Raw genomic sequence first — 24,341 nt, 5'->3', positions numbered from 1 at the left:
ATCGGCATGATTGGGTGAGAGATGTGTTATGTGATGTTCTTAAGCGGGTCGGGATCTCTGCCAAAAAGGAGGCTCCAGTAAATTTTCTGACTGGCCCCTTAGAGGGGAGGTCCACTTTACGCCCGGCAGACATCCTTGTGTTTGGATGGGAAGGGGGGAAACACGCTTGTGTAGATCTAATTGGAGTCTCCCCCCTTGTCGGGCTCAAGGACAAGGGCTTTGTCGTAGGGCAAGCGGTGCTCAAGGCAGAGGCGAGCAAAGTAGCAAACCATGAGAAAGCCTGCCGGGAGAATCAACATGTGTTTGTCCCGTTTGCGTTTGATACCTTTGGTGGTCTCGTTCCTGACGTTGTGTGACTCTTGAATCGGGTTCAAAAAGTCGTTAATAGTAATTCTTCGTCACTAAAGGTTTCAAATTTTGTATTTAGTAGAATTGGTTTTTTTCTATTCAAAAGGGGGTGGCGGCGCAACTTGTTGCCCGACTACCTGTCATTGCTTTGTAATTGCCCTTTTTCGTGTGGAATGGTATGGAATTATTCTTCAATCTTATTTTGATAACAATATGACGTCCAACAATTACGTGTATTGTGTTGTTAAGTGTTACCTTCTACATATACGTATTAATGCATTATCTAATCTAAACAACCATTAAAATAAATATATACTAGTAACTTCTAACTTTTTTTTTAATTTTTGGTTATAAAATGAACATATTCTTCTAAGTTAATTAATTGAAATACTATATACAAAAAAAGTATTTATTTTTTCTTTTTTTAATGGGACCAACGAAAAAGCATCTGGTGCATATAAGGTTCGAACCTATGACACATATATCACCTTTAACAAATTTTGACGTTTAGAGTAATAAGACCATGTGTAGTGGTGATACACTATAATGCCCCCACCATGGGGCGTTTTGCGCCATGTGACGTCCTAGTTAGCATGGGGGCATTATAGAAAAAGTGGTGTAGTGGTATAATGCCCCATAATGCCCCATTCAATCATTTTACAATCATTTCCCAATTATTTTTTTAAATTTAAAACATAAAAAAACTTCATTAATTTAAAAATAAAATTACATAGCATGAAAAAAAAATAAAAAAAAAACTAAAAAAAAACCGAAAATAAAAAAAAAACAGAAAAAAAAATACAATACTAGAAAAAAAAAACTAGTTTTCGTCTTCGCTTTCGTCACCCTCGCCAACTTCGTCTTCCTCGTCCTCCGTTTCTTCCTCTCCCTCAGGTGGTACGTAATGAACCGACCATGCGTGGTGTACCAAATCAACCATTAACTGGGAATGGTACGGTTCGTAACGCAACTCTCGCGCGTTACTCACTCTTTCTTCCATTGACGCCTGCGGATGCTCCTGGTGAACGGCTTCTGGCACATAATTCTGGCATATCGCCTTTCCTTCGTCTTCCAAAATCATGTTGTGCATGATTATACAAGCGTACATAGCATCTCTCATTTTTTGCTTGCTCCATGCACGACAAGGATTTCTCAAGTATTGCCAGCGTTGTTTAAGAACCCCAAAGCATCTCTCAATATCTTTTCGTGAAGACTCTTGAACCTTTTTAAAGTATGCTCTTTTCTCATCAATAGGATCACTAAACGTCTTCACAAAAATCGAATACCTAGGATAAATTCCGTCGCTCAAATAATATCCATGGGGGTAGTAGTTTCCATTTGCGTAAAACGACGCTTTTGGAGCTTTGCCAGAAATCCACTCCTCTAACAACGGCGATTGTTCTAAAACATTGATATCATTGCATGACCCGACCACGCCAAAGTAAGCCGACCAAACCCAAAGGTCCTGTGAAGCAACCGCCTGAAGAATAATAGTGGGTCCTTTTTGGTCACCACGTGTGTGTTGGCCTCGCCATGCAGTCGGGCAGTTATCCCAACGCCAATGCATGCAATCTATGCTCCCGATCATACCAGGCAAACCATGCTCGGCATTATGTACCTCGTAGATCTTTTGAAGGTCCTCCCATGTAGGCGTTCTAAGATAACGCGCACCGTACACATCAATTATACCTTTATAAAAAAAATATAGACAAACATAAGATTCAAAAAAAAAAAATCTAAGCATACGCGTCGTTTAAAAAAAAATAAAACTAAAAAAAAAATTGTACCGCGACAAAAATGTTCCAAGCTATCTCGTGTTGTTTTCTCCGCCATTTTTAGATACTCGTCGTTGATGTCGGTAGTGTTACCATAAGCAAGGATTCGTAATGCCGACGTACACTTTTGGATACCGGTGAATCCAAGGTACCCTCTCGCATCCGGTTTTTGTTTAAAATAATCGTAGTTAGCTTCCAAGTCGTTGATTATGCGTAGAAACAACCGTTTACTCATCCGGAAACGACGCCTAAAAACTTCGTTTGAAAATGTCGGCGCCTCGTCAAAATAGTCTTTCATCAAACGCTCGTGTGCCGCGCGTCGGTCTCGTTCAACATAGCTTCTTTTATTTTTTGGGGCTTCGGGCCGACGAGAATGGTTGACATAACGAACCGCTAGTTGACATGCACTCGTAACCGCCTCTTGCTCAAGCTCCTCATCGGTCGAACCATCGCCATCCGCAAAAAACTCGTTGTAGTAAAAATTCATCATGGATGAAGAACTAGGAGAATCCATCAAGTTTTTTTATAAAATGTGGGATTTTTTAGAGAGGTTTTGAGATTTTTTGGGTTGAAAATGGATGAGTTTTGATTGTTTATATATATATATATAATAGATTTAAAAAAAAAAAAAATAGTCAAACTAGCCGTTTGAAATATGACCGTTTGATTGGAGGATGGATGGTTCGTTTGGCGTTTTAATTTAAACGCCGGCTTCAATTTTTTTCAATTAAAACGCCCCAAAACGCCCCCCGTAATGGGGATGAGGGCGTTATAGAGCGTTTTGGGGCAAAAAAATTTGTGGAAAACGCCCCATTACGTACGTTCTAAGAATGAATAAACTTTAGAAGAGAGATTGAACTATCTTAAAGTCCATCTTTTACTTATTCTACCAAATCACCTTTGTTGATCCTGTTTCATAGTTATAGTTTTTATTATTAGTATTTTTTTTGTTGATCCTGTTTCATAGTTATAGTTTTTATTATTATTAATTTTTTTTTTGTTTAAGTATACGATGACAAATCACCTTTATTTTATTATTATTAATTTTTTTTTGTTTAAGTATACGATGACAAATCACCTTTTTTGTTTCATCGTACATAATATTTATTATTCATATAATACATATTTTTACAAGTTCACGTTTGTTAATTTAAAGGAACCCAAATTGACAATATTTAGTATATATAAAGAAACCAAAACAAATTACTTTAACGAATAAATTTACGATCTTTCACGAATATAAATGAATGAACGTGTCACATATGTATTGATTTGTTTAACTAAACAAATATGATATCTTATCATATCCGTTTGATGAAACACAGAATAACACCAAGGTTAATCTGCAGGTTGTTTCTTCTGTAGGTTCAATCTCTTATCTTACTCGCAGAAATGACCTGGATCCTGCAAAACAGCAACACCGTTAGTCTCGTTAAGAGGGGAATATGGGGGTTTCCCCCTTAACCAAGCTCCGGTGTGAGAATAAACAGTGTGTGTTGAGTGTGTGAGTATAGAGAGCCAAGATAGATCAACCTGAATGATGAAGGGTCCTATTTATAGCCGGAGGGTGAAGAAGGGAGGAGCAGCTGTGCCAGCTATGGTTGCGCGCCAGCTGTCCGACCAAGGGGAATATCCCCTTGGTCTCCTCTGCCATAGTCGGCGTAGTGGTACACGTGGCGCGCTTACGTTTGTCCATGCTGGAAACGTTGTACTAGCGTTGTCAGCTCTGCCCCCTGATTTGTCGCAGGCCTATGTGTCGTTCTGCAACTGGTGACACGTGTTGTCCTTTTTGTCGGATGGAGCATCTTTGGTGCCACCTTGACGTCTTCCAGAAGTTTCTAGAAGCTTCTAGATTGCTTTGCTGATGTAGGCGCCATGTATGCTCGAAAAGTGGTGTGGTCCCTGCCATGTAGGCAGGGAATTAGGACCATACCTCTTCAAGTCCCCCCAGTCCAGTGTGCCTTCTAGTTGAGTTGATCGTCTAGGAGGGATTCTGGACTTATAAGGGTAGTTGTTTTTGTGGCGGGTTGTATGGCGCGTGGATTTTGGTAATTGAGCCAAATGGATGCATGACGCGTGGTTTTGGCAATTTATAAAAGTTGAGCCAAATGGACGCCAGGCGCATAGGTTTTGGCAACTTATAAAAGTTGAGCCAAATGGACGCATGGCACATGGGTTTTGGCAATTTATAAAAGTTGAGCCAAATGGACGCAAGGCGCATGGGTTTTGGCAACTTATAAAAAGTTGAGCCAAATGGACGCATGGCGCATGGGTTTTGGCAACTTATAAAAAGTTGAGCCAAATGGACGCTGGCGAATGGCACTTGTTGTTTCCTTCTAAGGGAAGTTTTGTTGTCTTGGGGAGAATGTTGATGTGACTGTCTGGTGTCCCTGTCTTATCGGAGGTGAACAGGCGCCTTTTCAGTTTGCGTCAGTTACTTTCTGTCACGTTGTCAAGCCTTGTTACCCATGCTCCCGAAAAAAGAGGTGACGTCTTCTCTCTCCTCTGACGTGTTCCTCCCCCATTGGTTGCTTTTCTGGACTCTGACGGCCCACTACCCATCGCATTAAATGCGATGGGTATAGATATGAGGCGGTTTCTCCTTCTTCCTCACTTTTCTAATTTTTGAAGTCTGGTTTTCTTCATCTTTTCTCCTTTCTTCCTTAACCTCTGATTATCTTTATTATGTCTGGTGCAAATCCTTCCCAGAAGAAGAGGAAGAATAAAGGGAAGGCTCCCCCTGGCCCTGATCAGGCAGTTATAGGGTGGAAGGAAGAGGAGTTCCATAATCTTGTAAGGGAGATGGGCTTCTTATCTGAATGGGGGGCTCAGTATCCGACTGCTGGTTCTACTGCTATGGATGCACCCCCTGGTTACATGACTTTGTATGCTGCGTTCTTCCGGGAGGGCAACTTCCGGCTTCCAATTACCAGGTTTACCGCCAAAGTTTTGAGGAACTACAGGCTCCATCTTTCTCAGATGAGTGCCATTGGTCTTCCCCGTATTACTCATTTTGAATTTGTTTGTATGGCGAATCGCGTGGAGCCAACTTTTGCGATGTTCAACATCTTCTATACTGTCACGTACACTAGTGGCTTTTATTCTTTTAACTCTCGGACTGGTGTTGCTCCGGTTTGCTCTGTTCCCTTGAAGAGTCTTCACGACTGGAAACAGAAATTTTTCTATGTTCGCCGGGGCGTTATCCCTATGGATATGCATTTTCGGTCGGTGGATGAGGGTATTCCGAAGATAGATGTGTTATCGGGTTTTTCTGAACAGAGCTGGTATAAGAAGATTACACACAAAGCTATGGCCATTTCTCAGTTGGAGGAGATGGCTTTGGTTGGCGCTGGGATGAGTTTGTTGTGGGTTCCGAAGAACCCTCTGGGTGTTTCTGTTTATGGTTACAATGGCAAACGTATGTGTTTTTATTATTATTATTATTTTATTTTGCGATGTGTTTTCCCTTATTCCTTTGTGTTTTGCAGTTGGATATAGTCTGTTGAATGTTCTGGATCCGAAGGCTGTGAGTGCCATGGTTGAGGCAATCCAAGAAGACGGGAAACCAAATTGGTTGGAGCAAATTCACCCGCGTTTTCTGCATCCCACAAACGATAGCTTTGTTACATATGCCAATGTTGTGTTAGGTGAACCTGATGAAGATGACCCTGTTGGTCCCACCCGAGAGGAAGTTGTTGTTCTCTCGAGTGGAAGTTCTGGTAGATCCTTTGGAGATCTAACTTCTCATTCCGCGCGTGCAGGTCCTGCGCAGGGTGTTGTTAATGAACCTGCTCAAGAGACTGCTGGTGATGATGATGACGTTCCGGTTGATCCCTCTGCTCAACTGGAAACAAGAAGGAAAACCAAAGCTGATAAACCAGAGAAAGGGGAGAAGAGGGTTGAGGACAAAACTGTTGGTACTTCTCGTAAGCGACCCTCTACTCTTCCTTTTCTAGATTATGTAGTCGTGTCTGATACATTCTCTGGTTTAGGGACCAGAGAGAAACCTCGCGGGTTCGATCCAGATGACCGCGCTACTTTGACGGAGCACATGAAGAAAAAAGCTCTTGAGGACAGGAAGCGGAAACTTGATGAGCAGGCTGCTGCTCTTCTTGCTACGAAAAAGGTTAAACTCCATAAGGAGGCTCCTCCTGCACCTTCCGAATCTGAGATTGACATGGGTTTGTTTAGTGGGGAACGAGGTAATCTCTTGGAGGAGATATTCGCTGCCTCTGCTCCTACAGGTGAAGTATTTTAATTGTAAGTTTTGTCATCTGGATTTTTGCTTGTTTTTGATTTTGTGCTTATCTTGCTTCAGGTGTCAAGTCAGGTAGGCCACCGCGCAGGGTTGATGTTTCAAAAATTACTCCTCCTACCTCTCCACCGTCGAGGACCATTGACTTGTCTCCTCCTCATGATGATCATGGGAAGAAGAAAGAAGGTGAGGTGACCACTGAGCGAGTGGGTGAAGGTGGTGTTGATGCTGCAGGTGGTGATGGTGATGGTGCTGCGGGTGGTGATGGTGGTGATGCTGCAGGTGGTGATGGTAAAGGTAAGGGTGTTGACACCACCGTGGAGTCCAGTCAGACCGCTCCTCGCCAAACCATTTACACTAAGTGTCCTCCGGGTGATGGCGGTGGGGCTACTTCAGGTGTTTTCCGCAGCCCCCAGTTTGAGAATGTTCATGCTGATTCTTGGGATACACACAACCCGGCTTGTGATGATTTACCACATGCTCCTCGCTGGAATCTAACCCAGGGTTCTAGGATGAACGATGTAGGTAACTGTCATGATTTCTTCTCGCTATCTCTCCCCCCTGCTGAGAGGATGTTTCAAAAGAAGCGTAATCGGTTTGAGTTGTTAGATGATCATGTGCGCGCTGGGGTTAACTATTTTGCCACTTCTCAAGAGATTGTGCGTGAATGGAGGTTGATGGGAGAAGAGACAGTTGAATTTGAAGATGCACAGAAAGCATTTGCTGAGGAGAAGGAAAAATTCAACGCGGAGAAGAAGGGTTTGCAGTGGAGGGTTGCTGATGTGAATAGAAGTTCGAGCAAGAAAAATAGGTCAACATTCAAAAACAAAAGGGCTGGGAATCTGCCTGTGAACGTACTAATACCGAGATGTAATCTCAACGTGAAGCCATTGTGCGTTTGACTGGTGAAAAGAAAGAGCTTGCTGAGGAAGCCCATCAGGCGCGCACTGCGTTTGAAAAGAAGGAGAAGGAATACGTTGAACGTATTGCCAAGTTGGAAAACCTTGCGAATCAGAAGGTTGCTGACTGTGAGGCTGCTGAACGCCTTCTTGAGAAGAAGGTTGCTGAGTGCAAAGCCTCTGAACTTCTAGTTGAAGAAGTTTCTGCTGATTGCAAGTGGCTACTTTCGCGCGGGGTACCTTTGGTAACTTCCTTTGTCTCTTTTGTTTTCTGGTTTGCTGTACTTTCTTCTTACCTTGTTGTATTTTGTAGATTGCGGATCGGATAGTTAATTCTCGCGAACTTGCTACTTACATGTTCGAGTTGGGTTAGGCGGGTTATAATAGTGGTCGGAAGTATGGCTATTCTGAGGGTAAAGTTGCAGCTATCGATAATGAAAAAGATTACCACTTCGACCTTTACAAAGAAAACTGTGATGGGAAATATGCTGCGAAACGTAAAGAGTTTGCATCTTTGGAATTTGCTGTTGTTAAAGCTGCAGAGAAGTTAGCTAGGAAGGTTGATGGTGTTGCCTTGTTGAAAAAGGCTCTCGGGGATGAAGCAAGTGCGGCGGGAGGTGCTAGTACTAGCCATCCCGAGTGAAAGATTCCGGCCTGCGTGCCGCGTATTGCCTTAGACAGCCCTGTAATTTTTTGGTGACTTGTGAACAATTTTAATATTTGCTTTACCTGTTATGTTTGTGAACAACTGATCTTGCTTGATGTTTGGTATGTTAACATTTGCCTTTGCTTTATGCGAATTTTGTTATCGTCATAATATGTGCATGTAAAATTACTTTGATTAGGTGTCACGAATGAATGATGGCGCTGACAGGTTGTGTTGTTAATTACAACGTTTGTTCTGGTGTATTTGTGCTCGAGTTGGCTTGTGACTACGAAGTGATCGAGTTGCAGGTTATTGTGTGGGCTCAGCTGTGTTCAGCGTTGGGAGCCTTACAATGTTTATTTACCTTGCTATCGATGTTTTCGTGTTTGTGTGGGCACGAAGTTTTGTTTTGGCGTTTTGTAGGCTTTGGTTGTGTTTCTGACCCGGCTGTGCACTTGGTTGTGACGAGCCTTGGAGGTCTACAACGTTTCCTATGGTCGAGCCATTGATGTTTTCGTGTACGCCCGAAATAATATATGCAGTTGTGACAAGGAATTTGCATGATATAGAGATAGCCAAACACTTCTTGTATTACTATAAATGTGTTGGCGATACAGCCATTGCAATTACATAATCGTTTTACATATAACATTTTCTCAGTTGTTGAGCGTTCCAAGTTCGTGGAACCTCCTTGTTGTCAATGGTGCGCAGTTTGTAGGCTCCCTTTCCGAGTATTGCGTCTACAACGTATGGACCTTCCCACTTGGGAGCCAGTTTCCCCGTTTTTTCGGCATTGGAAGCCTCATTGTCTCTTAGGACGTAGTCTCCTGGGTTGAAGGCGCAGACTCGAACTTTGGAGTTATAATACTTTTCCAGCTTCGTTTTGTATTTTGCCTCGTTGATTGTCGCCATCTCTCTCCTTTCTTCTAGGAGGTCTAGGTCGATCCTCCTTTCTTCTTCATTGTTGATCAGGTTCATGGAGAGCATTCGTGGTGACGACAATCCTATCCCCGCTGGTATTACTGCTTCGGACCCATAAACTAACCTAAACGGTGTTTCTCCGTTGCTTGTTTTCGGCATTGTTCTGTGGGCCCATAGTATGCTGGGCAGTTCATCGACCCAGCCCCTTCTTTTTTCTCCCAGCCTCGCCTTGATCCCGTCGACAATGCTCTTGTTGACGGCTTCCACCTGACCATTCCCCTGCGGGTGCGCGACCGAGGAGAAGGTATGCTCGATATGTAGTTCTTTAAACCACTGTTGAAGATCGTCTGCGGCGAAGTTCGTTTCGTTGTCGGTGATAATTCTGAGTGGTAATCCGAAACGGCATCTGATTTGTTCCCAAATGAATCTTTTGACGACGGTGGATGTGGTTGATGCAAGTGCTTTTGCCTCTACCCATTTTGTAAAATAGTCGACTGCGACTATTATAAATTTGACAGCACCTGGAGCTTCTGGGAAGGGGCCAACCATATCGATTCCCCACTGTTGAAAAGGCCATGCAGTTGTGACTGGTACCAATTCATTTTTGGTGTGCATCGTCTTGGGAGCATGTATTTGGCATCCACTGCATTTCCTCAACTCTTTTACCGCGTCTAAATGCATCCCGGGCCAGTAGTACCCGGCGTTCATCACTTTTGCCACCACCATTCTCGGCCCGGCATGTATACCACAGATTCCTTCATGTATTTCTCTAATTAGATAATTTGCATCTTCGGGGTCAACGCATCTTAACAACGGCCCCAGGTATGACTTTCGGTATAAAATTCCATCTGCCATCTGATAATGTTCAGCCGTGTACTGGATTTTTCTCGCTTCAGCTTTGTTCTCCGGGAGTATCCCGGATTGAAGGTATGCGATTATGGGAGTCATCCATGACGTTGTTCCTACTTGAACGACGCTTACTTCCCTTAGTGGCACCGACGGGTTGCTCAAAACTTCTATGCGCACATCCTTTGCCAGGTGTTGAAAACTTGTAGATGCGAGTTTACTCAGCGCGTCTGCTGGTTTATTCTCGTTTCTGTTGATGTAGTGCATCTTGTAGGAATAGAAGGTTTGCAGCAATGTCTTCTCTTGATTCAAGTACAGCGCCATTACATCTCCCTTGGCTTCGTATTGCCCATTGATTTGCCCGGCCACTAGCATGGAGTCTACGTGCGCTTCAATGTGTTTGACCCCCATTTTGATTGCCAATCTTAAGCCAGCAAGAAGAGCTTCATATTCAGCTTCATTGTTCGTACTCTTGAAATCCAAACGTTTGGCGTAGGTGAATTCATGTTTGTTAGGGCTCACTAGTCGAAGCCCTGCACCTGCGCCGTCTTCGTTAGACGCGCCGTCTGTGTATAGCAGCCACGGTTCTTCTACTTGTTGTTTCTCGGCTTTTTCCATTGCCTTACATTCTCGATCTTTGTCGTCAGGGACTTCTGTTATGAAGTCTGCTAGCACTTGGCCCTTGATAGCTGGTCTTGGCCTGAAGACCACATTATGGCCTCCAAGCTCTATTGCCCATTTTGCTAACCTTCCTGAAATTTCTGGTCTTGCGAGGATGTTGCCAATGTTGTAGTTTGTTAACACATGGATGACGTGGTTAGCAAAGTACCTTCGCAGCCGTCTTGATGCATGGATTAATGCGAGTACTAGTTTCTCCATGATGGCATACCGAGTTTCTGGGTCGGTCAAGGTTCGGGACACATAGTAAACTGGTGTTTGGACACCTTGACGATCGACGAGTAACACTGCTCCCACTGCTCTGTCAGAAGCTGATAAATACAACACCAAAGGTTCCCCCTTGATTGGTGCAATCAACGTTGGCAATTTGATGAGGCAATCTTTCATCTCGCGGAACGCGCTCTCAGCTTACGGAGTCCACTGAAATTGGCTTTTCTTCATGCAATTACGGAGTGTTTTGATGAACGGGAAAGACTTAGCTGCGTGATTGGCCATGAAGCGATTCAGTGCTGCTAGACGTCCTGCCAATTTTTGCATTTCTTTGATGGTTGATGGGTAAGGCATTCCTTCGATTGCTTGAACTTTCTCAGGATTCACCTTGAAACCATCTTTCGTAACGATGAAACCTAGGAATTTCCCTTCTTCCATGCCGAAAGAACATTTTGTTGGGTTCAGTTTGATACTCACACTGCGCAGCGTGTCAAATGTCTTCTGGATATTTACCAGCATCAAACTTTCTTCCTTGCTCATAATCACCAAGTCGTCCATGTATACTTCTATATAGTTGCCGATGGTGTCTTTGAACGTTTCATTCATCAGTCTTTGGTAAGTGGCCCCTGCATTCTTTAAACCGAAAGGCATTTTGGTGTAGCAGTATAGCCCTGTCGGTGTGCGGAATACGGTTTTATCTTCATCTTGGACGGCCATTTGGACTTGGTGGTACCCCTTGTAGCATTCAAGGAAGCACTTCCATCTGAATGTTGCCAGCGAGTCAATTTTTTCATCGATGTCTGGTAAGGCGTAACAGTCGCGCGGACACGCCTTGTTCAGATCCTTGTAATCTACAAACATTCTCCAACTACCATTTGGCTTTTGTACCATTACCGGGCTCGCCACCCACGTCTGGTATCTGACTTCTCTGATGATTCCCGCGTTTAACAACTCCATCACCCGCTCTTTCATAGCGTCGTGTTTTATGTCTCCCAAGTGTCGCTTTGCGTGCACCACCGGCTTTGCTTCTTCTGAGACGTTTAATCGATGTTCAGCTATGTGCCGTGGAACACCTACCATGTCAGCTGGCGTCCAGGCGAAAACATCCATGTTTTGGAACAACAGCTTCTTTAGCGCTGCGCGCGTTAGGTCGGATATTGCAGGTCCTAGGGTAATTGTCTGTTCTGGGTATGCACTGTTCAATACCCATTTTTCTGCTTCCGCGCGTGGCGCTGGTTTACTTGCCTTTGCTGGTCTGAGCTCATCTGTTGCTAGGACTTCCTTGCTTGCGTATATTATTGCTACTCCCGTTTCTGTTAGAAATCCCACAGCTGAGTGTGGACCGGAGCAAATCATACTGAAATCTCACTGAGATTCTCTTCCCATGAGAATATCGTGTCTTGAATGTGCGGGTAACACCATAAACGTGACATCTTCTGTTCCTGAATTTCTTCCATCTGAGAGTAACACCGGGAACGATATCTGTCCTAGGGGAAAGACAGCTTCGTTGCAGAAACCAGTGAGTGGGTAATCAACTGGTTCTAAGCGCGCCTTGTCCTTCTGATCAAATTGATTGAAGCATTGTTCATATATGATATCCGTGGTGCTCCCTGGATCAATAAAAATGTAGTCTGTTTGATAATGACCGATTACTCCTGAGATGACTATCGGTCTTCTTTCTCTCGGGCCTCCTCTTACAATAGGAAAAATAACTTTCCTCTCGCGCCACGAGCCGTCTTGTGTGCGCTTGTTGTAGTTCTTCCTTGGCCTTCGTTGACCTACCTGAACGATGCGGGTTTCTAACTTCCGGAGTTTTTTGTTATCTGGCCCTTCTTCTCTTCTTTGAATTTGGCGGTAGTCGCGCTTCCCACTCTTCACCAAATGAGTGAGCTTTCCATCTCTCAAGGCCCTTTCGATTTCTTACTTTAGACTGAAACAGTCGTCTGTTAGGTGGCCTGTATCTTTGTGAAATTCACAGAAAAGATTGGGATCTTGGCCCCTTTTGTTTCGCATTTGTAGGGGTGGTTTGAACTGGTGATTCTCAGTGGCCAATACCTCGGAAGGAGTCTTTGTTAGTGGTGTCCACTGTTTCTCCCTGTTTTCTCTTTTTACCTCTTTCCGGTGGCCTGTATCTTCGATTTCTCCCTGATTGTGTGTTCGAGTGTTTTTACCGTTCCTTATAAATTAATAAATATACATGAACTTTCTAAATTAATAAATAAATATACATGAACTTTCTAAACTTTAAACAATAAATAAAATATAAACTATGTAATTATACATGTATACATATACAATAATGAAGTATACTTATGTTTATATTCTTTTCCAATTAAAGTTGGTAACTTAATTAGGCGAAAGCACTTTATTTATTTACTTACTTATAAAAAATTAGAAGATATTTAACATTCAAGAGAGGATAATAAAAAATTAGAAGATATTTAACATTCAAGAGAGGATAAATAATTTATTTATCTTTTACTATAAAATAGTTTTGTTTGTTGTTTTGTTTTGTGATAAAAATATTAGGGAAATATAGAGATCTGTGGCTGAGGGTGAGTTTGCGGTGAAGAGGCGGGTCCAAGGATAATGACATTTCATGGGCGGCATTTGTTTGAACGTTGAACTAATTTTTTCATATTATTTTACCCGTTTGATATACAAATCGATTAAATCGAATCGGGTTCGGATAATCAGTTTTAGTTATTCGCCAGTGAACCCTCCACCACCCAATATTATTAAATTATAAAATGTATACCAGGTGGAGATACAATAGAAAGTTTATTTGGCTAGAAAGGATAGGAAGTGATCTTGATCATCCATTAAGTTAATCAAGTGATAAGATTAAATCAGGGAAATTGAAAGGAAGAAAAGAGGCGCGTGAGTTTGTTCAAGGGCATTCTAGTCAATCCAAGCCAATAGTTTCTCTCTCCTCCAATTCCCCCCCATTTTTTAAACGTTAATAACTCTTTCATACGACATTATTTTTTTATAAAAATTGCACCAAAAAAACGAGCGTTTTTTTATCTTTAAAACGAGTATACTATTGCTATATTTAAAAAAAAAATTAAAACCCAGTTGCGTAAAACGCAATAGAAAACCACCAGTTACTTAAAACGCAATGAAAAAAAAACCTAAAAAATGACATTTTTCTAAAACGCAATGCACCAAAAACACAAAGAAATGACTTATTTGTAAAACGCAATGGCCAGAAAACACACAAAAATGTCTTATTTGTAAAACGCAATGGCCAGAAAACACATAAAAAAGTGTTTTACCTAAAACGCAATGCACCAAAAACACAAAGAAATGACTTATTTGTAAAACACAATGGCCAGAAAACACACAAAAATGTCTTATTTGTAAAACGCAATGGCCAGAAAACACATAAAAAAGTGTTTTACCTAAAACGCAATGCACCAAAAACACAAAGAAATGTCTTATATGTAAAACGCAATGGCCAGAAAACACTTAAAAATGACTCATTCTAAAACGCAATGGACTGAAAACACCTAAAAAATGTGTTTTACCTAAATGAGCCAATTTATGGAAAATTAATTTTTCTGATGCCCCTGGGACCCCGCTACCGGGGGCTGCCGCCCCCGGACCCCCGCAAAGATCGTAAAACGCAATGACTAAATCAAAAACCCAGATCATGAAAATGAAATTAAAGAATTTCTTACGTGGATCGAAGCCGATTTCTTCATCAATTGACAAAATTTGAATGATAGAAATCACTTATCAACGCTCGAATCAAACGAATCGAGTGATTATCTCCAAAATCACCGGAAAAAACGAGATTTTTTTATGGAATTAAACTGGGTTTTCTTCAAAAAAAAAAAAGCTGAAGAACACGTTGATCGGGTTCTGAATCATTGAATGGTGATGAAAATCGCACTATAATGTAGTGATTATTGAGATAGAAAGTGAAGAAATAGTTGAAGATGGTGGGTTTTGAAAATGGTGGGTTTTTGAATTTACTGGGTTTTGAAAAAGGAAGAAGAAGGAGTTGGATTGACTAAAATACCCTTTCTCTTTATTTTAAAATTTGTCACATGTCATAATCCTATGCCTTCCTATCCTTCCTAGCGAAAATTAACTTTCTATTTGATCTTTTCCCTACCATAAAAAACTAAACACTGTTTTTGTAACCGATCATTGCCAAACTTTTTTGCAACAAGCATATTACGAAAGTGTGACAAAATGTCAAAATTTACAAAGAATTTAATTATGTTTGACTATTTATAGTCATGATAGACAAAATATCATTATGTTAGATCAATTATAGCTATTAATATAATAATATATAAAGATTAAGATTAAGTAAAATATTTTCCTATATATGTTTTATTTGTATTTAAAGCTAGCATATAAATCATACGAAATAATATATTTTAAATCATAAGAAATGGTATATTTTAAAATCATGAATTAATTGTAATTTTTAGTTTATATATAAAGACATTGTGATAAGTAATAATAATAAAGTTTATGATCAAATATAAAAGGCTACTAAAAATAAGAAGTCGTACAAAAGGTATCAAACGAACTCCGATTGACCTCATTCAAGTGGAATTGGAATCGTCTCACCGAACTCTACAACGTGAGATTTTAAGTTTTCACTTTTAGATTTATAGGTTGTAGATTTTAGAATTTTTGTTTATTATCATTGTGTCTTTTCTATATTTTTGTCATTGTGTCCTTTTTGCGACTTATTGTGTCTTTTTTCCTCGACATTGTGTTATATTTTGCTCGACATTGTGTCATCTTGTGCGATCCATTGTGTCTTTGTACACTTCTTTCTTTTAGGAGCCTTTTTAGAATAACTTAACCCATAATAATAATAACTTTAATTTAAATTTCATTGTTAACTTTGAATTGAGCTAGAGATAAAAAGCAATTCTTATCACAAAATTAGCGATAAATTTAATTTTAGTTGCTAATTTTACAAAATACTCAATTAGGTTGTAAATATGTGGATAATGCGACGAATTTTGATAGCTAACACTTGTTTAGTTGTTTCTTCTATAGTAGTGTACGCAAATCTAGTGAAATACATAGTTTTTAAATATTTTAACTAGATTTATTATTAGTGAAATACATAGTTTTTAAATATTTTAACTAGATTTATTATTAAATCCAACTAATCCAATATCAAGTTACTTTTGAGTGGTTCCTTTTTATTATTTGTATGTCCAAGTTGAAGATAAGTGTTCATATAAATTTAGGGGTATTTTAAAGAAGGTAATCATCATATATGTGGATAATTTTGTAGTAGTGTATGTCCAAGTTGAAGATAAGTGTTAATCATCATAATATATGTGGATAATTTTGTAGTAGTGTATGTCCAAGTTGAAGATAAGTGTTAATCATCATAATATATGTGGATAATTTTGTAGTAGTGTATGTCCAAGTTGAAGATAAGTGTTAATCATCATAATATATGTGGATAATTTTGTAGTAGTTAGTGTACGTAAAGGCAGGGAAATATTAAATAACTTTTAAATATTTTAGTTATAGAGAGTTGGTTTATTATTATTATTATTAAATCTAACCAATCCGGTATCGAGTTACTTTTGAGTGTATGTCCACAAGTTGACGATAAGTGTTAAATATAAATTTAAGGTTATTCCGTTCATGATGTTGATAGCCACTTACCATATTATGCATTATTACATCCCCATCTTCATTAACCAATGACTTTTACCCATTGGATTGCCCAATTCATGATGCCATAAAATAATAATACGTGGTTAACATTGTATAAAGCTTCTTTTTAATTTTTTTATGTTTGATGATGGAAAATAGGTAGATAAATAAACTAGTTAACAACTTTTTTGGAAAGACTAATATGTATTTTATAGTTGTCGGTTTTGCACTAACAAATACCGGTATAACGAACTAAGAACTATCTTCCTTGTTTTTCATATATAATATAGTCGTGTTATGATTATAGAATCATCAAAATCCGTACATATCAAACTAATATTCGGACGTGCTAAATTATTGTTGGGAAAATTTAGTGAAGATGTATTTTTACTAAAGAAAGGATGAATAGAAATCGAGTAGTTTGAATAAACAATGTTATGTTACTCATCATGTCATAAGTCCTGCTAGTTGTAAGACCCGTGTGAACACACGGGTAGATTTAATAATGATCGAAATCAAAATACTAAAAAACAGATTATAATATATCATTTAAATTGTTTGTGTTTAGTTACAAATCTTTATAAAACAATGTTAAAGACAGTATGTGTTAGGACATAAAAATTTTATTACTATGTTACGAAAAAATTATTAGTTCAGGTTTGATATAGAAATAAGTTAAGTAATTGATAATATGGCACATGGCATGTTGTGAGCTTTAGCCAAATCATGTTCATCATCTAAAGGTTCAGGGAAGTTAAAAAAACTTATCAACGACATTTGAAGTACATGAAACAGTTGCTTCTTTGACCTCTCCATGTGGTCAACCATTCACATTATACGGACAACTTTTTTTTTTTTTTTGAAAAGAAACGGGAATTTTCATTAATCAATCAAAACATACCAATTAGCAAGTTACTAAAATGGAAAACATACAGAGCATGATTTAACTTTTACATGGCACTTAAAAAGTCAAAATAAAAAGTAACCAGTTGCTCAATGGCATATTCCCAAGCTTTGATCTTATAACTGCATCATGGCTGTCGATTTGTCTCTTATAACTAAAAAGTATCTAGTGCCTCATTGTCTCTTATAACTGCATCATGACTGTCGATTTCTTCACTCTAGCAGGCTTATATTTACGGTCCCCTTACAACATGATACGCCTCTTTCGAATACGGTCAAAAAAATAGAACCAGGTATAAACCATATCTAGACAAAAATCCGTACGTATCAAACTAATATTCGGACGTGCTAAATTATTGTTGGGAAAATTTAGTGAAAATGTATTTTTACTAAAGCAAGGATGAATAGAAATCGAGTAGTTTGAATAAACAATGCTATGTTACTAATCATGTCATAAGTCCTATATTAACTTGTTTTCAATAAATTTGATGGTTCAAATAAAATCTTAAGAATGTTTCATGAGATCTCAAAAGTCCAATTTTTATTAGTATTTAGTATGTCATTTAACTCTTGGTTATTGCATGATTAATGGGTATGAATGTAATAGTTTTTGTGATTACATAATGAACAGTAGGTTTTTTTTTAGAGAGAAAAAAACTTAGGAGTTTTACTAATAATCACACCAACTAAAGAAAGCTTAGCATATTTCTTCCTTTCACACAAAACTAGAGAGGATCACTCTCTAAACTTCATCTCCATCTTTTCTATGATGTTCTAATACACTAACTTACCCAATGTAACCATGGGCGTGTGGCCTTTTCCGGCAGTACATATTGTTTCGGTTGTTATTCTACGGGAAACAAACACGTTATCTAAGTAGGGGCGTAAAATCTATTTTAAAGGATCCATGTTGAACACAAATTCTTAGCCACAATATCAACATTAGTTTGTTTATTCTTGCAATCAAAAGACTACAAGAAGACCTTGATTGAAGGCTCCACATACTTACAACCTTGGTTTGAATCAATTCACATGTATGTAACATTTATTTGTTTTTATTTTGTATCACGATATATACTACTACTTATTTTACTATTTATTTTATATAATAACAAATATTGAAAAACCTTTTGGTTTTGGATATAGTAAATTAATTAGACAACATTTTGATACTAACTAATTACAGTGTTGTCATTTCTGCAAAACGCGGAGTACGTCTACTAATTTTTATATAAACATTGAACCATCACATACAACTGTAAATCTTAATTCTAAGAGGTTATAAAAACAATGTCAACCTACTTTTTAGTATATTATCTTCTAAAGAAAATTAAAATTAAAGCTCTTAGTGACAATAAATAAAAGGAACTCTAAATTCTGAAGGGTTTCTTGTAGGGTTGTTTACGAGCCGAGCCGAGCGGATCTTTGTTCGTGTTTGGCTCGTTTACAAACCGAATTGAACAGAACGGCTCATTTAAAACCGAGCCTCAAATCAAGCGAGCATTTTCCAAGCGAGCGTCGAGCGAAGTTCGAGGGATCTGGACGATTTAAAGTTGCTGAGAGAGATAGTAACAATAAGTTTTTATGTCTTTAAAACAAGCATATTTCATGGGATAATTTTTTTCTTATGAATAACAATGTTGTGGCCGGCGATGCGATGATCGTATTGCACGAACAAAGACGTTGAGAGCTGGAGACGATCGACATGAGCAGACTATTGTTTATCAATTTAGGGTCTAACTTTTAAGTTTGATATTAATTTTTTTATTGGCGTAATTGAGGTAGCATGTATAGATATAGTGTTAAATTTCTATATAGTGGACCAAAATCTAATAGAGTGGTATATATAAAACTATAAATTTAATTTATATTTAAGTTTATATGTATGTGTGTGTATATATTGTATAATTTATAGTGGAGAGTTCAAATGAGAAGAAATTTTTTGTAAGAATAAAAAAGAAGAAATTTCAACCAATAAGAATGCTTCATTTTACTTCATTTAATTTTTGTATTTAATATTAGTGTAAGGGTATATTGGTAAACTTAGATGGATCATTAATTGGTAGTCTTCCTTTTTAATAGCTAACTACATTAAATTTGTAAGTTATTTTCAAAAAAAAAACATATTTTTTCAAATATATATATATATATATATATATATATATATATATATATATATAGGGAGGGGCTCATGCGAGAACCACCCTTATTGTGAGAACCTTGAGAACCAATGTGAACACAACCTAAAATAGCTAAAAAAACCTAAAAAAAACCTAAAAAAACCTAACCCCCCCCCCCAAAAAAAAAAAACCTAAACCCCCCCACCCCCCCCCCCCAAAAAAAAAAAAAAAAAACCTAACCCCCCCCCAAGCTAAATGCTAAAAAAAAACCTAAAAAAAACCTAACACCCCCCCCCCCCAAAAAAAACCTAAACCCCCCTCCCCCACCCCCCAAAAACCTAAACCCCCCCCCCCCCAAGCTAAAATGCTAAAAACTAAACCCCCAAAAAATCTAAAAAAATCTAAAAAAAATCTAAAAATTTTTTTTTGAATTTTTTAATATTTTTTATGTTAAAATCGCTACTTTTAGAAGCCAAAAAAATTTTTTTTTTTTTTTTTTTTGCTTCGAAAAGTAGCGATTTTTTATAAAAAATATTAAAAAAATCAAAAAAAAAAAAATTTTGTGTGATTTTTAGCTATTTTTAGGCATTTTTGGTGTGTTCACATTGGTTCTCGCGGTTCTCACAATAAGAGGTGGTTCTCGCATGATCTTCTCCCTATATATATATATATATATATATATATATATATATATATATATATATAATTTAAAGTGTAGCATGAATTACGAGGTGTGTAGGATGAATTACGAGCTGTGTATGATAAATTTCAATATGTGTATGATAAATTTCAAAACGTGTAGGATAAATTTTGATGTGTGTAAACAAAAATTTAAGTGTAGAGGATGATAGTGTTTATGACTAATTAATTAGTCAAAGATAATAATAAATGATTTGAGAGAAAAACTATTTAATGTTTTACATTTGTACCCTTTGTTCTTTTTCTTCTTAATTTAATCTTCTTCTCAAATGAACATTCCCCATAATTTATATTTGTGTATATGTATGTGTATATACATATGTGTTTATATATTAATTAAAAATAATAATTTGAGCCGAACTGAGCCAAGTGGACCTTTGCTCATGCTTGGCTCGTTTACAAACCGAACCGAGCAGAGCGGCTTGTTTACAACCGAGCGGCAAATCAAACAAGCATTTTTTGAGCAATTTCCGAACGAGCGTCGAGCAAGCGAATGATTTGAACGGCCCTAGTTTATTGTCATTTAACACATGCTAGAATCTTCGAAGGCAATAAAGCTACAAATACTAGTATGTATTTGATATCAAATAGTTGATGCTGCGACGAAAAGCGACATCCAAATAGTACATAAGCGAATTTACATCTGGGTCTCCATCTTCATCTATAAAATTTGATGAATTTCTTTATTTTGCATCTTTACTGTATTCAAATTTTACAGTTTTATGAATAATGATTCTCCAAATATGAAGTTTCAGTTTTTATCATTTCTATAAATGTTTGTAAGTATCTAAGAAAGAAAAAAATAATAATAAATAAAGCGTTTTTTGAGTGAGATAAAGGTAGATGACAGATATGGAGAGTAAAAAAAAACAAATTTTAGGGATAAATTTAGATATTTCCGATCAAATGGGTTACACTTTATGTGTGAACGGTATTTGCATTAACCTCTTCCTAAGTGATGGGTGTGACCATGTTTAACTTGGATCCTATTACACACACGGGTAAGTATTCTTTTCACGACCAAAATAATATGATGAGAACTGCGATATTTACATATTGCACTTGTACATTGAGCATAGAACATTATTAAAGTAGCAGAAAAGAGAAAGTGTGACGTTACATAACCGTCTTATGTATTACATTTAAAGCACCTTTTATAAGTGTATTATGCAGTTCTCGACATATACGTGTGTATCAAGCTATATGTCATGATACTTTGATCTATCAAGCTATATATGATTCTATTCACAATGTTGTTTTTTAATTGAACGATATTAGTCTAAACCTATTTGCTTACTCCCTTCGCTTGTTAAAAAAACTAAACTTAAAACTTATTTTAGTGAATTTATACAAATATATACAACTCTATTTCCGAAACTAAATGACTAAGGGCGATTTTTATCAAACCTATTGAATGAAAATAATGTTTGTGTATTAATTAATATATTAATGGGAAAACAAGCAAAGGATATATTCAAAGGCTTTTGATGTGCAGGATAGACAACCTCTGATTACAAAAAGCAAAAGAATCACGTATCGGAGTGGACGTCTCTCTATTTTTAACCTCTTATCATAGAGGAATCCATTCCATTTCTTTCGGCTATCTAAAAAGAGAGAAGGATATATTGTATGTACATCCTTTGAAAAAAAATATATTGTATACGCATGAATCTAATGAAATCCAAGAATATCTATACACACACCAAATAAATAAGTAATGTTGTAATTTTGTATACCCAAAATTCTTTTTCATATGTCTCTTATTTCACCGGATTCATATTTTATTTCGCTTCGGCCCCTATATTTTCGGTATTTGGTCCAAATACCTATTTTTCATGAATGTTTTAGTACGTTCGTACTATTTCAAGCTATTCAACATTAGTGATTTATTACTTAAAGTTACTAATACGTACTTTTAATTGTCTCTTATTTCAGACTATCGTTTTGTAAGTTCTAAATCTTCATTATGAACAATTTCATGTTTTATTTATCCAACTCGTATAATAAATAGTTTACTAATCTAGTGTGTGTAGGGGAGGGCTATGCTAAAATAGCTATACCTAATAAAATGTATGAAGCCACTAAAAGACGTCGTGGGTCCTAGGAAATTATAGGAGCAATAAAACACAAGAGGATTATGCTAAAAATGAAATTTAGAACTATAAGATCATGTGTAATGGGGTGCGATCTCAGGTCAAATCCAACCATGGCACTCTCATAGCGCCGCCAACACCACTACGGCGGGCGCTATGGGGTGGGCAAATCCTTCTCCCATGATGATCTTCGCGGCATCATCTTCTCCAGGATGTTTCCCCCCACTCACACGCATATATATACATACATATGTATGTATAATTGAAGGGGTTATATAATCCCCTTACCACTACACCCTCTTGTGATATAAAACCCCATAACTCCCCTCTCTTACGCATTTCGCCACTTGTCGCATAACGCCCACAAAGGGGCTTTATGACTACACATGGCCTAACATGTACGCTTAGTTCCCGAGTTTCATTAAATGAGAGAAAAGAAAAGATTTGAAAGTAAACAATTTTTAGTTCTGTTCCAGAGTTTTATTAAATGAGAGAAAAGAAAAGAAAATAAGAGTTTTTTTGCCTAAAATTAATCTTTCCAATTTGGAAAGAAACGGAGAGAAAAGAAAAGAAAATGAGAGAATCAATTCTTTTCTCTCCTTAACTTAACTCGGGAACACAGTGGTAGGGAACCATTAGGTGATACTACGTGTCCAAGGAAATTTTACGAGCAATAAAACATGCGCTGACGCACAGTTGGGAATAGCACGCGTTGATGCACCGTTATTTATTACGAGCAATAAAACATGCGCTGACGCACAGTTGGGAATAGCACGCGTTGATGCACCGTTATTTATTTTAAAGGCACTTAATACGTCCATGTTTATACTTTTAGGCAAAATATCCTTCTAAGCATAGCCCTTCACTATATATGCATATGTGCATATGTGTGTATAGTGAGAATACGCAGAACATAATAAATCATACACACATATGTTTATATATGCATATATTTAGTTTAGTTATAGAATCTACACATGTGTAAGTCATGTGTAGGTTATATTATCTACATATGTGTAAGTATACGACTAAAATTTAGGAAAAAAATGACAAAACAGTTTGATGAATTTGTATGTACATAAAATACGCATTTGTATGTTAGAAGTAATAAGTTTCAAGATATGAATCATTGATCAAACAAATTAAAAGATTAAGATTTTTTCTTGTCCTCTAAATAATCTAATATTACGTAGTGAACTTCACTACATGTGTGTATCGACGTACATTATGTACGTATGTACATACATACACACATTGATTCATACATATACCTTAGCAAATAAACATGTACCTTAGCAAATAAACTGCATTGTGTGAAAATTTATTTTGCATGATTGTCCTCTATTTTCCAAGGGTGAGACTCTTATTATACTAAGGTTGTGGGGGGTGTGGTTGACACCCCAGTACCCCACCGGTCATCTCATCCTCCACCTCATACCACCTTCCTCTCCATCCCATTAAGAGGGTGGAGCCTTTCCTTCACCAAACAAGAGGGAGACAGAGAAATAGAAGAGAGAGAGAAAAGCCACATCAGGGAGGTCGGGGAAAACTTACCGATGGCACCGAGATAGGGTAGGGGGTGTTCCTTGATGGGACAAGCTGACCTCAGCTCGGTGCAATTGGTGGTTCATCCCCCTCTCCTTGTCATAAAATTGTGCTATGTGCTTAAAAGGCATTGAATGTGGGATTAACAATAGGTATTAAAAGGCATTGCATGTGGGTTAAAAATGTTGGATCGTCGTGTGACCCGAATGAGTCAATCAGAAGAGTTTTGAGTCAAAATCAAAGGCGGAATCAGTGATTCTGACTTGATACAGCTTGATTCTCCCTAATTATCTTCTTATTAATGATTTCAAAGCTTTTACAGATCGTTTGACAAACCGGCAGCACCTCGGCTCTGAAATCGGACTGTTCCAAATGACTTGGCTGACTTAGTATTTATAGAGGTGGTATTTCATATGAAATAGGCAAGGTGTCATTTCGTACGAAATGACTAAGTGTCATTTCGTGCGAGCCTCTTGCTATTTCGTGCGAAATCACTCTTTAACATGCAAAACCTGATTTTAATCATACCAAGCTCCATTCTATCCTATCTAAACACAAGACTCTATAAAGACGAAGTTAACAGACATTTATGCACCAACAGACTCCCCCTTGGATGTTGACGAAGTCTTTAGCCACAAATCTTCAGTCTTTAGACTTGATCTATCTTCCTGTCTGCCAAAAATGTCTGACACTGTAAGCTTTCTTCAAACTCTTTACATCTTCAACCTTCAAACTCCCCTTTGAATGCTGATCC

At 37.9% G+C, this 24,341-nt stretch overlaps 1 protein-coding gene across 1 annotated transcript; it reads right to left on the bottom strand.

Annotated features, from left to right (window-relative positions):
* Window positions 1–1,168: 1,168 nt before the first annotated feature.
* On the bottom strand, window positions 1,169–2,589 carry LOC110880977 (protein ALP1-like). Its single transcript, XM_022129383.2, has 2 exons — window positions 2,136–2,589; window positions 1,169–2,037 (listed from the first exon to the last, which is right to left on the bottom strand). Exons 1-2 carry the CDS (start codon window positions 2,419–2,421, stop codon window positions 1,169–1,171), a joined length of 1,155 nt encoding a protein of 384 aa, XP_021985075.2. The 5' UTR covers window positions 2,422–2,589.
* Window positions 2,590–24,341: the final 21,752 nt, after the last annotated feature.

The sequence above is a fragment of the Helianthus annuus genome, chromosome 10 (assembly GCF_002127325.2).
Source record: "Helianthus annuus cultivar XRQ/B chromosome 10, HanXRQr2.0-SUNRISE, whole genome shotgun sequence".
Taxonomy (NCBI): Eukaryota; Viridiplantae; Streptophyta; class Magnoliopsida; order Asterales; family Asteraceae; genus Helianthus; species Helianthus annuus.
This window is presented reverse-complemented; position numbering and strand designations above follow the sequence as displayed.